Source organism: Solanum pennellii, chromosome 9 (assembly GCF_001406875.1).
Source record: "Solanum pennellii chromosome 9, SPENNV200".
Taxonomy (NCBI): Eukaryota; Viridiplantae; Streptophyta; class Magnoliopsida; order Solanales; family Solanaceae; genus Solanum; species Solanum pennellii.
The window spans coordinates 73,714,316-73,729,078 of record NC_028645.1 but is presented as its reverse complement, the minus strand read 5'-3'; the positions used below and the strand labels follow the sequence as shown (position 1 = coordinate 73,729,078).

At 31.6% G+C, this 14,763-nt stretch overlaps 2 protein-coding genes across 4 annotated transcripts; one reads left to right on the top strand and one right to left on the bottom strand.

The window, feature by feature from the left end:
• Positions 1-3,258: 3,258 nt before the first annotated feature.
• LOC107031351 (rab11 family-interacting protein 3) lies at positions 3,259-10,620 on the top strand. 3 transcript variants are annotated; one of them, XM_015232680.2, is made up of 10 exons: positions 3,260-3,416; positions 3,873-3,943; positions 4,627-4,780; positions 4,927-5,163; positions 5,302-5,804; positions 6,798-6,971; positions 7,070-7,186; positions 8,031-8,210; positions 8,304-8,350; positions 10,071-10,620. In XM_015232680.2, exons 2-10 carry the CDS (start codon positions 3,896-3,898, stop codon positions 10,384-10,386), a joined length of 1,776 nt encoding a protein of 591 aa, XP_015088166.1. In that variant the 5' UTR covers positions 3,260-3,416; positions 3,873-3,895; the 3' UTR covers positions 10,387-10,620. The 3 variants fall into 3 exon arrangements, with proteins under 3 accessions (XP_015088164.1, XP_015088166.1, XP_015088165.1); XM_015232679.2 differs by having other exon boundaries at positions 4,927-5,226; XM_015232678.2 differs by having other exon boundaries at positions 3,259-3,416; positions 4,927-5,804.
• Positions 10,621-11,578: 958 nt separating this feature from the next.
• LOC114073986 lies at positions 11,579-12,024 on the bottom strand. The gene has a single exon (XM_027911848.1). The coding sequence runs from the start codon at positions 11,939-11,941 to the stop codon at positions 11,795-11,797; it is 147 nt and encodes a 48-aa protein (XP_027767649.1). The 5' UTR covers positions 11,942-12,024; the 3' UTR covers positions 11,579-11,794.
• Between the last annotated feature and the right edge of the window lie 2,739 nt (positions 12,025-14,763).

The following is a 14,763-nucleotide window of genomic DNA, read 5'->3' as shown; positions in this document are numbered from 1 at the left end:
TATATATATATATATATAAGTGTTGACACATCTTGACATGAGTTGAATATTGAAGATTTAGGCCTCATTTGTTTCTATTAACATTAAGACGTCTGAATTTGAATATACATCTAAATATTAAGATGTGCACTAAGATCTAGATGTGTAAATATGAATAAGTATTTGAATATTAAGATGTTTTCTTAAACACTGAATTATTGAGATAGTTTGTTTTCAATATTTGAATGTGCACATGAAATTAAACGCTATATCAATAAAATATATTATAAAAACTTCATCTTAGTAAAATAGATTTTTTATAGAAAATAATATTTTGAACACTTTTACAGTAACAAGGTTATATGCTTTATCTTTTAAGAATTTAATATCAAGTTACATCATTAATATGACTATTTTTAGCACTAAAAAACTTTGAGAATCTAATATAATGCAATGTAAAATTGTTTATGTAAAGTAGTATATATATTGTTTAGGAAAATATTTTATTTTATAATAGACATTTGTTATTGTTATCGATTAAATAACTAATCCTTTTTTATGTTTTGGAACCGTGCTAAATATCATATTATGGGAGTCCTTATCAATTCAAATATATTGATTAATTTATGAAAGTAAAGATGTATATTAAGTTAATAAGAATAAAAGAAATTATAACAATAAGATGTAATTAACATTTATTAAATAAGAAAACAACTTTTATGAGTTGTTGAATTAAGATAGGAGTCTTTATTTTTTAGCCTGAATGGTGTTAAGAATGTTTTACAGATCTAATTCATTTAGATATGTTCAGTCCTATTAAAAGGCTTATAATAAAATAAAACAAACGAACTTAATAAACTGAATTTAAATAATTAATTCAATCCTTAAAAACAAACATACTTCATGAGACGAATCTAAATTATTAAGACTCAGACCTCATTAAATGCAAGCAAATGAGGCCTTAGTATAGTGATTAAAGGGTTGCAAAAGTTGTATGAGATTGTGTTTGATTCTTCATAGTTGTATTGACCTTTTTACTTTATATTTAGTCATCCCTTACAAAAATTCTGATTTTGTCACAGGGATTTGATTTCCTACCTCGTAACTCCATTCCCATTTTCTTTTTCCCCAACCCCCAATTTTTTTAAAAAGAAGGTGAAATTCTTCTGAAAGAGTTGCGATTCATCTTTCTAGCACTTGTATGACTTAGCTCGACACATTGACTTAATATGGTCTTGCAAAATAGTTTTTATCTATAATCTTGAACTTTAGCGTATCTTGAATTAAGTTTGAGAGCAATGATAAATTTGTCTCTATGTGATCTATAGATTATAAGTCCGAGTAATGAAATCAACCTTTGGTGTTTATGTTGGAGTACACTAGTGAACCTTTTATTACTCTTCACGTTTGACCATGAAATTTGATTAGGTTTTAATAATTTGATCTTTAAGCATTTTTAATTTTTGATAGAAATTTCACACTCCACTAATAAAACTTTAATTTTTTCTTAAATAAAATATATGTCCAAACATAGCTTCAGGTTTTAAAAGCTAGTATCAAAAATTTAACGTTAATATTGTCCAAACATAAGTATTGGTTGACTTAAATTTTAAATTCAAATTTTATGATCGAACGGAAATCAAATATTCCCTCTGTCCCTACTTACTTGTCCATATTTTCTTTTATATCTGTCTCTATTTACTTGTCCATTTTAACAAATCAAGAAAAGACGACAATTTTTTCCTAATATGCCTTTATTTAATTCTAGAAAATTTCTAGTAATACTAAGTTGTAATGCATGTTTTTTGAAACCAGAAAAATATATTTATTATACTTGAGGAGTTGCATAATCTTTTAAGTTAAAGAATAAAATTGTAATTAACCAATGATATTAATTGGTGCCTTAATATGTGTGTCACTTCTAAAGTGGACATCTAAATAGGGACAAAGAGAGTACAAGTAATACGACAAAAAGCAAAAGGCATAATACATAAATATGCCCTTTAACTTGGTTTCGAATTACATTTATACTCTTCAACTTTGGGTGTGCACAAGTAGACACTTAAACTTGTATAAAGCTGAACATATTGACACACGTGTCCTACATGTCATCCTACATGTCATTTTTTATCCTACGTGGTGTCCTACATGTATTTTGTCATGTATGACTCATGTGTTTATTTATTAAAAAATTAGATAATTAAAATGTCTGTTTGTGCATTATAAAAATTGAAGATCAAAATTAAAATTTAAAATCAAATTTAGATCTAATATAATGGATTTGACCAGTAGCTAATGTTACATTTTTGGGGTTGCAATATTAGTGTACTAAAGAGAGAGAAAAAACAGTCGTGATGATTGAATGGCTGCTTTCTTGGTAGTTTCCTCCCTCTTTTAGGAAGAAAATGATCAAAATAGTCCTTGTTGTATACATATTGAATTATTTTGATCCTTCATATGTCTTTTTTAATTGAAATAGTCCGTCATTTATATATATAACTAAAATTTGCTCAAAGAAAATGATAGTCAAATTTAAATTATTTAGTAAAGTTTTGGAGTATATTTATATGATTCTAGAACGATTTTGACAGTTTAAAGATAAATTTAACTATTTAACCTTATAAAATAGATTCATATATTATAAGATTTATGACTTAATCAATAAGGACACATTTAATTCATTTTTGTAATTGTAAAAATAAAATGTAACCACGTCAATTATTTCAAAAAGTAGATGAGTATCATATTGAAAAAGTTTGGCGGCAATATTTCACATTTTAAATTGAGTGTTTTTTTAATTATTTAAATAGACGAAAAGGTTAACTTCAGTCACAGAAATATTTAAATTTATTAATAAGTTATTATTCGTTAGGTCAATCTATTCTATAAATTTCGATTCTATGTTTTTTCCCAAGTCACGTGAATTGCACATGCGTTAAAAATGTTTTATTTATTAAAATCAATATGGAACACTTATATTTATATCAGGGACTATTTCTGTCAAAAAGTATAAATTGACAATTAAAATAGATCTACTTCTATACCTTATGGACTAATTTGATTATTTTTGTTCAACTTTTAGGAGTCAAATATGTTTAGATAGGGCCCACGTAACGGATAAGTGGGGCCCAAAAATGCATTACAATGAGTCTTTATCAACCCCCTATATTAAATACCCGAAAGTCTAGAGTCGCACATGTGAATTTACAAAATTATCCTCACATAAATTTCTAATTGACATTATTATCCTTTTTGTGGTTCCTTAGCGGCGTAGGTCTCTTTGTATTATACAACTACAAATACGGACTCGCTGTTTCACCTTCTTTCACTCTCTCCACTCTCCGCTTCGTTCCATAACGCATGATTTTGCTTCCCGCCGGTTACCGACTCACCGCCGCGCCGTTCCTCCTTCTCCGCCGTGCATTCCAAAACATAAGGTAAGAGATTGACTTCTTCCGTTTCAAAATTCTGATGAATTTGATGATTTGTTAGGGTTTTACCTTTTTATTCTACGTGTAATATGGAATCTGAGATTGTGACCTGTTGATTGATTTACTTTTCTCGCTTTTGAATAAGAAAGCAGACGGAATTGTTAAGTCGGTGTTTTTTTCAATTCCTTTCTCTGACTCTGTTTTGGATACGGAATTCTCGACGTTTGATATCTCTAATTTCGTTTTTTGATGATTTGATGGAGTGTTAGGGTTTTCTTCGTGGAAATGATTATATAGAATCCAATTAGTTTAGTTTGTGATTGAGGTGTAGTTAGTTGATTTGATTCTCTGCGTTTTATTATTACTTCAGTTATTTGTGTTATTACATTTTGTTATCAATCTGAGTTTTTGTGATCTCGTTTAGTAGTACTGATGCTTAAGTTTCCTGTTCATTCCGAGCAGAATTGCATTCAGAGCTGTCGGAGATGGGATTTAAGAAAGTTTATAAGGCATTGCAGGAGATTTTTCCTGAGGTATGATGATATTTTATATCAGTTTAAGATCCTGAAATATGCCAAGTTTTCTTTTGAGCTTACTGTGGCGTAATTTTAGCATCTGTGGAGCATATATTTTGAAGCAATGTAGAATTTCATTTCACAGTCGAGTTCATCGAATGAACTCTGTTATTAATTTGGTGAAAGTCACAATGTCGGTTCCCCTATGAAATTATGTTAACATAATCATGCAATTCTAATAATAATACTCCCTTTGTCCTCTTTTAGCTCCAATTTATATGATAATCATCTCATAGTGTTCTACTAATAATATTATTCTATACAACTTTTACAAGTTTCTAGAATTTAAATTTGTTGAACCAATAATATTTTATATGATGTTTCCTCCTACATATGAAGTTTTCAATTTTTATTTTTTTTATTTTCTTCTATCTCTACTTAGTATCTTCTAGTTTATCCTAATTGGTTTGTTTAAATGTGTCAGAGTACATATTTGATGCTTTTACTCCTTGGGATGTGTGAAGTCTTGTGTCTTCAAGTGTTTTAGAATCGATCTTGATGATAGTAAATAAAAATGATTTTCCATCGTTATCTTATGAAAGTGTTGTTCTGAATTACCATGTGAAGTTATTTTGAGATTTGCTGTAAACATGTACCAAGAAAAGATAAAGTTTGAGCTCCGTGTTTTCTTAATTGGTCAGGTTGATTCTCGAATTCTTAGAGCTGTTGCTATTGAGCATTGTAAGGATGGTGACACGGCTGTCGAGGTGGTCCTTAATGAAGTTATCCCCTGCTTGACTAAGCTTCCCTCAACTTCTGCCGAGCATAGTGGGGTTACTGGCATATCATCTGCAGGTGAGGCCTAATTTTTGACAAACTGCCATCTTTTCTCTGGTTAAATTTGAACATTACCTGAGTTATTGAATTTGGAAGCTCTCCATATTCTTTGTTAATGGATAAATCAGACTGAAACACTTTTTTACATATGCTGCCTGCCTCAGCTGCAGTAGATGCTAATCGTCCTCCACAGCCTGATGCTTTTCTTCTTCACAATACAAAAGACTCAGATGAACTGCAAAATGGCTCATCATTCTATGATGCTGGTTGTGGACATCATCAAACAATTGAAGATACTGATGGTGAATCTCTTCAGAATTATCATGATGCTGTTGGTGGAGATCACATACCGCTTGAAGTTGGAGGTGGGACACCGGTCTCCGTGGAGAAGTGTGACAAAGGTAAAGAAAAAGTTACTGCCTACGAACCCTGCCTAGTCATGAATGCCATGTCAAATGCTGAAGGTGAGGATATTGCTGATGTTTATGAGAAGTGTGCACCTTTACTAATTGAAAATGAGAAATGTGGACACTCTGCAGATCCTGAAGCAACTTCTTTCACAGTAAACAAAAAGAATGGAGCTGAAGTTGCTGACAATAAGCTCTGTCTGCCCACGGAATGTGTTGTTCTGCATGATACCTTTGAAGGGACTGAGAACTCATCTTCTGATGATTCTACTGCACTTGTGCACAAAAGGATACATGAAGAAGTTTCTTCACAGGACAATGAGGACATGAAAGATCCTGAGAGTCAGGTTGTGCCCTTGAGTGCTCAAACTTTATGTGGTTCTGAAGATAGTATAGAGTTTGTGGTTGCACCAGATGTGCACAACTTTGAGCTAGAAAAAACAGAAATCAGTCTTCATCAAAAAGAAAAAACAGAACTCAGTGATTCAATCGATGCTACATCTAGTGAAGATTTGGCGGGTGTAATTCTTGTAACTAAAGAAGAGTCTATGCCAAATTCAGTGGTCACTGCATCAGGTCAAATTTGTAGTATTGACCTTCTCGAGGATATGATGACAGAAGCCAAAAGTAACAAGGTACACTTTATAAATTTGTCCAAACTAAGTAGGATGTGAACGACTAACAGAAATTGTGCTAAATATGTTAGTATCCCTCTGATTACCTAGCCATTATAGTTGTGCAAAGTTGGTAGCATTAGATGCTTTGAAGTGGAAGTCAACAGGCGCTCTTAGGCAAGTTCGGTTGCACATGTAGGATTTGCTTTTAGTGGTATCTGTTATGGTTTAGACATTGCTGCTTATCTATGCCAAATGTTCATCGATTAGGGTTTACTATGGTATATATGCATTTTCTTCACTAGTAATGCCACTCTTTGACAGTTTCAGTTAATAATTCTAGGTAACAGCTAGGTTGCAGTAAATGAACTTCGACAATCTGCAGTTCTTTGGTTTTAGTTTTTTCTTCTTGCATATCTTTGATTTTAGTTTATTCTTCTAGCATATCTTTGATATTAGCTTATTTTTATTTCTAATTTTAAATAGAAAATTGGGATTAATCCACTGTTAACAATAAGTTAACCGTGGAACTAAGGATGGCAGTAATAACTTCAAACGGGGTAGTGGGTTAAAATAGAAAAAATGTCATGCAGGGTGGTTGAGAATTTTGTGGGTTTGAACACAGATGTCCATAATATTCTTGATCAATTGCTTAGTTATTTCTGATATTATAATCTCTTTGTGATGCAAATAGTGTGTACAAGCACTTCCACTACCCTTCATCATTTGTGACTCTTCTTTAGCTTTTAAATACGTTTGTGTATGCATAAGCTTGGACTTCTATATTTCTACAAGAGATAGGTCAGGGTTGCATATATGTTCTCCATGTTAGAGTCTTCCCCGTATTTACTTTATTCTAGCCCTAACGCATGCCAAACTTATCTTTAATTCATTTAAGATGGGTACCCAGAATAGGGGAGGGCCTATTTCCCTGAATTATCAGTTGAAATCGATCAAGGGAGGTTAGCAATTTGCTTCATGAACTCCTGGAACTCTAATTGAATCTTGGTGCAGAAAACACTGTTTTTGGCTGTGGAGTCTATTATCTGCTTGATGAGAGACGTTGAACTCCAAGAGGAAGCTGCAGAGCAGGCAAAGCTTGAAGCTGCTAAGGGGGGACTGGATATGCTTGAGAGGGTAGAGGATCTGAAAGAAATGTTACAACATGCTAAGGAAGCAAATGATATGGTTGCCTTTCTCTTCAACTGTGTGTTTCTCTTTTCCACTATTATTTAGTTATTTCATCACCTGTGGCCTAACAGCAATGCTACACAATCATTTTGCAGCATGCTGGTGAAGTTTATGGTGAGAAGTCCATCTTAGCTACTGAAGTTAAAGAACTTCAATCTCGCCTGCTTGGATTGGCAGATGAAAGGGACAAATCTCTCGCAGTTCTTGATGAGGTGAGGGGATGTTGTAATGTTGTTTATGTAAGTGAGGAGCGGTATAAGACTCTTCAAGGAGAGTATCTTATACAGTATTTCATATCTTCTCCACACCTTGAATGTGAGACTCAAATTGCTGTATGCGAGTCTTTTTAACCTGTGACATATTTTTTTCAATTTACTTGTGCGCGTGTGTGTTCCAGAGTTTTATATTCTTTCTGTTCATTTTCTATCCCTAACACAATTTTGTTCCTGTATTTTGATTAATACCCGGAATTGTCAAAGAGTTAATGAGCATTACTTGTGTCATGCAAATATTGCATGTAAAGAGACTGTCACATTGTCTGCTTTTTATTAACTGTCGCTTTCCCTCAATATGACGGCTTACTAGAAGTCTCTGACATGCTGAATTATTCTCAAACGTGAAGACTGTCTGAAAAAGATCACCTATTGAATTGTTTGTGAGAAGGTGAGACGACACAAGTTGAACATGGGGAAAAATTTAGAAAGAAGAGCTTAACTAATGTGAACATCTGCTTCGTACCTCTAAGAGGAATAATAAAGGAAAACCTTCATTGTCAAACAAGTGCGTGCAGCATGATATGGCACCTTTGAAATGGTATTCTGCCTTCATTAGTGAGGCAGGCAGAGTTCCTTATTTCTTTATTGTGCTTCTTGAAATTTTTCTTTTTTTCGTTTTGCTGGTTTAAGGACTGCAGCTTTCACGTGGATATCTAGCTTCTAAATCACAGATGCTTTGCTTGTACTTATAGTTCTATACAAATAGAAGAAAAAGGTGGATGTAAAATAGTAAGTATGATATTCTTCTTTTACCTGATCATCTGAAGTTCCCTTTGTGTAGATGCGTCAGACACTTGAGGTGCGAATGGCTGCTGCTGCGAAAGAAATAAAAGCTGCTGAGCAAGAAAGACTAGAAAAGAAAGAGGTTGCACGTAAAGCGCTTGCTGATCAGGAAATTATTATGGAAAAAGTTGTGCAAGAGGCAAATGTTCTGAAGCAAGAGGCAGAAGAAAATGCTAAGGTAATGGCCCTCTCTATTTAAATGGATTATATATGCATAGTAAAATGTAATTGTAGTCTTATGATTTCATCTTCTTGTTCTTCTGTTGTACAGTTGAGGGATTTCCTGGTGGATCGGGGGCGTGTTGTTGATACGTTGCAGTAAGTATAATGTCCTTATTCAGTGTATTTTTGTGTTATGATCTGTTTTCGCAGGTCTACCCTGTCTATCATACTATATCCTCATACTTTCCTTTCTTTGGTTTAAAATTACTTTGAGTAAAACCATTGTACTTTACTACTATTAATCAGAGGTGGAGGTAGAACCACAATTTTTATTTTTTTGACTCCCAGATACTTCTGTGCCAAAGGTAGGGAGGGGGAAGATCTGTATACATCCTTCCCTCCAGGCCCCACTTGTGGGATTACACTGGGTATGTTGTTGTAGATGCTTCTGTGTCTATGGCTGTTGCATCTGTCCTTTCCCTGCATATTTCTTGTTTCTCCCTCAACTGTTATTTAAGACCAGAGGGGCCCATGTAGTTGATAGCTGTCGTCTCTTTTGAAAGCTTCTTTTTGCCCCCTCAGTAAGTCACTTTTACGTTTTATTTCCCCTGTAGTTTTAGTAAATCTTTACAACTTTGAAGGCTCGTGCTTCCTATCCCCTCTTACCATAACTTATTAGTTCTTACCATATGTTGTGTCAAGTTCGTCCTACATGCTGCTCTCCATATTCTCTCCTCCTTGTTTTGGGACCTTGATAAATCCTTTCTCTGTTGAGCTCATGTGTGCTTAAAAAAGCCTTAATAATTTTGAGGCTTATTTTTATGATCTTTATACTTTAATGATGTCTTGTAAAACTAATGGATTTATTTGTCCAAAATGACTTGATAGATATTAAAAGATTGAGGATATTGAGAAATTTATTAGGTTAATTAGTTGATCATTGAGGAGAAAAACATCAACCTTTGCTAATGGAGGTGAAAAGAGATATATTTCCTTGAAATCTTGAATGAGTTAAGTTAACTATAAAGTGATTTTTTGTGCATCTGTGCATGCCCTATTTTCATTTTTTTCCTTTTAGAATTAGCATTAAATCTTATTTTTATTGTGAAAGATGTTAGTACAATGGTTTCTGGTATACATCAACATAGAGTGATCATATGTATTGAGAATATTTATGTATTAGCATATTTTGGGCAAAAGAAGAAAAAATAGCATTTAGGTTATCTACGAAGAATCAATGAATTTAGGGGTTCCTTGAATTTTGTATGAACTATTCTTATATCACCAAATCTTACTAGCATAACATAAGCCATAAACTGTTCTCATATATGAAAAGTACAAGTGGGGGGGGGGTTTATTACCAATCTGAATATAATATTTTATACTTCAATACCTCTGTAGTTTAAAGAAAATCGTGTCGTTGTGTCCCTTTGGAAAATGAATATCCTCTGCCAAACGTGCTTCATAAATATTTCTCCCTTTGCTATCTGCTTATTCTCTGTAAGACTTGCTACATTAAAATTATTTTTTCTAAAAAATATACAAAAAACTTTACTAATGACAAAGGCCTTATTTAATGATATACTGTTAACATGCCACCATTTTATACAAGCAGTGTTTAAAATAGAACATGGCATTGTTCTTCTTTGATCAAAGTTATTACTTAATAATTTTAAGAGCATGGGCTTTCTGCAATTAGTATTGTCAGACAAGACTAAGTTAAAGAACACAAATTGATATAGGTGTGCATTACTTTCCTAATGATGCTTGCAGTTGTTTTCACTTGTTCCCCTCCACCCAGATCCTTGTGCCACTATTTTGACTCTACTTGTTAGTCAACTTAAATTACTCAATAGATTGTTGCACCCTTCTGCAGAGGCGAAATCTCTGTCATATGCCAAGATGTGAGGTTGTTGAAAGAGAAATTTGATGATCGTGTTCCTCTTCGCAAATCTTTATGTTCCGGGCAGACCAGTTGTATCTTAGCCTCATCAAGTTCATCTTTGAAGAGTATGATATCAGATGAGGTTGCTGAGCCTGCAGATTTGTTGCATGCTCCAGAAAAGGTGAATAGAGTGTCTTGTCATGAGGAGGAGCACAAGGTATCTGAAGATGTTAAGTCAGTGATCCATAACACGGATCTTGTGGATGATGGATGGGAAATCTTTGACAACCGCGAGCTATACGTGTGATTGTGGAGAAAAATGATTGACTGGTTGCTTTAGTTCCAAGATATGTCTCATCTTTTAAATAAGTTTCTTGGTAGAAGAAACAAACATCTTTAGAATTCCCCCAGTTTGTTATGCTCATTTTGCGATGATAATTGAGAGCGCTATTTCAAGGTAGTAGCTATCAAGTATTTTTGTACAGAACAAGTATATAAATAGCAGCTTATTATTATCTCTAGTATGTATAGAGAAGTGCAATCATAAATTATACTTATAACCCCCCCTTCCCCCTCCCCCCTTATGAACTTAATTTCTTTCTTTGCATTACTATTTACTTGATAAAGAAAATATCAAGTAAATGCAAACACATGATTAATCAAAATTTAAAAAAGGGATCTTAGTATCTTTTTCATTTGATTCTACCGAACACAAACAATTACCCTCATCTGCTCTCAAACCCTTTGTTCTCCTCCTTTCATTGTTACGGTATCCATTGCTTCCTCTCCTATTTTTCTTTTCCAAGTCACTTGATCAAATGGTCATTCTTCATTACCCTTTTGTGTTCTCTAGATTTGTTGGTTATTTGCTTTTGTAATTTGGTCTAAACAGAGAAAGAAGGAATATGAGTAGGGTTGGCAATAGGGGGAACAGTTGCGGGGCAAACCGGCTGTGATTTCAACCTTTTAGCCCATCCCATCCCACATAATTTGTACAAGTACATTTCAAATTATAGGTGCATATGTTTTTAACTTGATTTTTTTTTAATTTTAGTAACTGTTATGCACTAAATTAACATATTAGCCTAGTATTGAAGTGCAATTTTATAGAACTATTTTTGATAGCTTTGAATTAGTTACATTTCAAAAAAAAAAAAATCAAAATTCAAATAGTGACATAATTTTTCTTCTTTCTAGATTTTTTTTTGCCATTCAATTTTTTTCATAAATCAGTTTCAATTTTTTTACTTAAAACTCATCATATGACTAGTGAGTGGTACCCAAACATATGCAAAACTGATACAGAATTTGTGTGAACATCGAATTAAAAGATTCTTTATCCCTAATCTGCAACCTACCCAGTAAATTTTGAAAAAAGATATATTTAAACCATGTCATCCCTAGTTACTGATATTTATTTTCTTAAATCAAATTGCAAAAAGAAGAATAATGGTCCATAATTATGGTCTGTTTCCACATAAAATAGAACACCTTATGAATTAGTAATAAGAAAAGTATCCTTGAGTATTATTCAATCATAAACTCTTTGTATACATTTTTACATTCTACATGTAATTTAATACTACTCCTACACAAAAGTTAAGTCTATAAGATCACAACCCTTCAGAAAAGAAAAAAAAACCTATACAATCGATTCATCATCGTTCATCACAAAACATAACTAGAAATTAAGCCTATGACAACGATAATTATAATTAATCGTGCCAACATAGAAGCAAGACTGTACATCTCCAAATAATATAAAGTCTTGCCCTTTGTTGTCTAACTTGCTTTGAACATCCTTGCCATTTCCTCATTTTCGAACTCCTTAACGATGACATTGAACTTGCAAGAGTAGCCATGTATAGAAAACTCAATATATATATATTTTGAAGAAATTATAGTGTTTGTTTATGAATAATGTTTAAAAAGACTTAGGAACATATATATATATATATATATATAAAGAGTTAGAGATATGTGAAAGGAAAATATGTGGTGAATAAAGGTTTTAAGAGGGTAGTACATAAAAGGGACATGTTATGAAATTTGTGTCAATGGATAAATTGGAATAAGTTGGGGGCCATTTATGTCTTGTCTTTGCATTGTATGGTGTACCCTACATTAACATATCTATCATACAGGTTTGCTCTATCACTAAATTATATAAAATGTGAAATCATTTTCTTGTAGCCCCAACAACTATTGTTCATGGTGTTACAAAATAAATAGTGTATATACTTGTACAAGTTGTATTTAATGTGAAAATAGACAGAGCAATAAGAGACCAAAGGACAAAATTAATGACAAAATTGCATGGCTTCAAAATTTTTTTTTATTTAATTTAAAAGATACCAATAGTTTTAGAGATTTATATGTGGTGGTAAAACTTAGCATGGCTTAGTCAACGTGTGCTAATTAAACAACGATAAAGGGTAAAAATATTTTTTTAACGTATTATAAATCATTATAAGATGCTCTCCTTTCACCTATTAGATTAAAAATGTCTTCAACTTTTTTTTTAGGTCTAATAAGGTGTAATTTGAGACTAATAAGATGAAACCACTTATTTCATTAAATGATCCATCTGTTTGTCATGCCATTGTGATGTTAACAAAAGGACATTATTAGATCTATAAAAACATTGAAGACATTTTTTAATCTAATAGGTTAAAAGTAAACATTATATTTTAAAATTATTTATAAATACGTCTTGAGCATTAATATTCACCCTTTTCGATTAAAACAATGAGTCATAGTTCATTTTCCTCAACTTCATGACCTATCATTTTTATAGTTCTAATATGTTACATGAATTTTGTGGGTTCAATATGTTACTGAAATCAATAATTATTCGAATTACTAAAGTAGAATTTTTTTTTATATATATATATATTGAGTTCAGCTAAATCGTTTTTCTATACCTTTTATAGCGACACCTATTTTTTGAAAGCTCACTAGCATAAAGATCATTAATAACATATTTATGACTTCCATTCTTTCTTTACTTGCTAGGCGTTTGGTAATAAATTTTAATTTTTTAGAAAAAAAAAGGTATTTATAAATATGGATCGTTGTGTTTGGTTATAAATTTTTTTTGCGAAATGATAGAAGAGACATGTTTAAAGTACTTTTTCAAATCTGAAATTACAAAAATTATGACCCAACACTGATTTTGAAAAAGAAATATTTAAAAAAAAAATTAATAATTTTCTAGGAAGCTCCTTACTTGTCTAATTATTTTTCCACTTATTACTTCTACTATAAAATTGTGTGGTGGTGCCACGTTAATATACAAAATTATTGTCTTCATAACCTACGACATCAAAATCACATACGTGCACATACACAATACTAGTACTTGCTTGGTTATGTACCTAAAATACTAACATTTTCTTGGTATTTAATTTGGTCAAAAAAAATGTGAATAATATTAAGAATATGAGACACAACCAACCAACTAAAACTATATTATATACAACTCTATCTTTGTATACATTTAACTCTATCTTGAGACTAATTATATTTTGTAGTAGATATCATGAAGTAGACTAATGTTTGACATAATACCAACCATAAGATTCTAGTGTTTTCCAAGTGCATCTTTAATTACATATCAAAGACTTAATGAAGAGGGACCAGGTCAAAGATAAAATACTCCTCTCAAGTACATTAATTAGTTCAAATTCAAAAATATGTGGGATCTCACGTGCACTCTGTCTCTTTAGGTAATAGTAGTTATGTGTACCATCGACGGATGCAGTGTAGTAGATAAGATTATTTTTCCTCACTTAATTTGATATTTCAGATTTGATTTCTCAATATGAAATTTTTTTTGATATAAATAAGTGTTATTTTCTCTGAACGAAACCATACAAGATATTCAACATAATCGAACTCTAATATATATATCAGACATATCAGACATCGAATGAAAAACTAATTTGTGGTGTGTGTGTGACCATATAACAACTTATATTTCATGTGACAAAAACAACATAAGAAGGATGTATAGTCAATTATGAGTTGCCGGCCACTTGTGATCATTGCCATCCGAGAGGCAAACCAGTTCAATGTCTTTTCAATCCAACACTTGTAAATTTATATATATATATATATATATATATATATATTCTTCAATTCGATTATTTAGAGTATAGAGTCAAATTTAGGGTGTATGAATAGGTTCAGTTCGATTTTATAAATTAATATTAATATCTGATATTATAATGAGTAGACTAGTAAATTATCAATAAACTAATAACAATATTTCATATTATAAGGAGTAGAGTAGTAAATTATCACTATTTTAATATGTTATAGATTGATTCACTCAATAATCTAATGTTAAAAAGTTAATATCGAATCAATAGCTCAATAATTTTTCTTTTGTAAAACCTTTAAAAGTTGATTTATCAAGTAGTAATAACCTAATATCATTTTTTTCTATTGGATTTATTAATTTTATTTAATTTTTACACACCTCTAATCATTTCTTTAAAATAATTATCTAATATTTTATAATAATATTTCATTGGGAAAATGATTTTTATATAATATTATATTATATTTCTCTATAATGATATTTCATTATAATTAAATAATAAAAATATCAAGACAAACATTTACAAGTAGATTTGACTATAAATTTCCACTTTCTTCACCCAACAAGTTGACGTCTCCC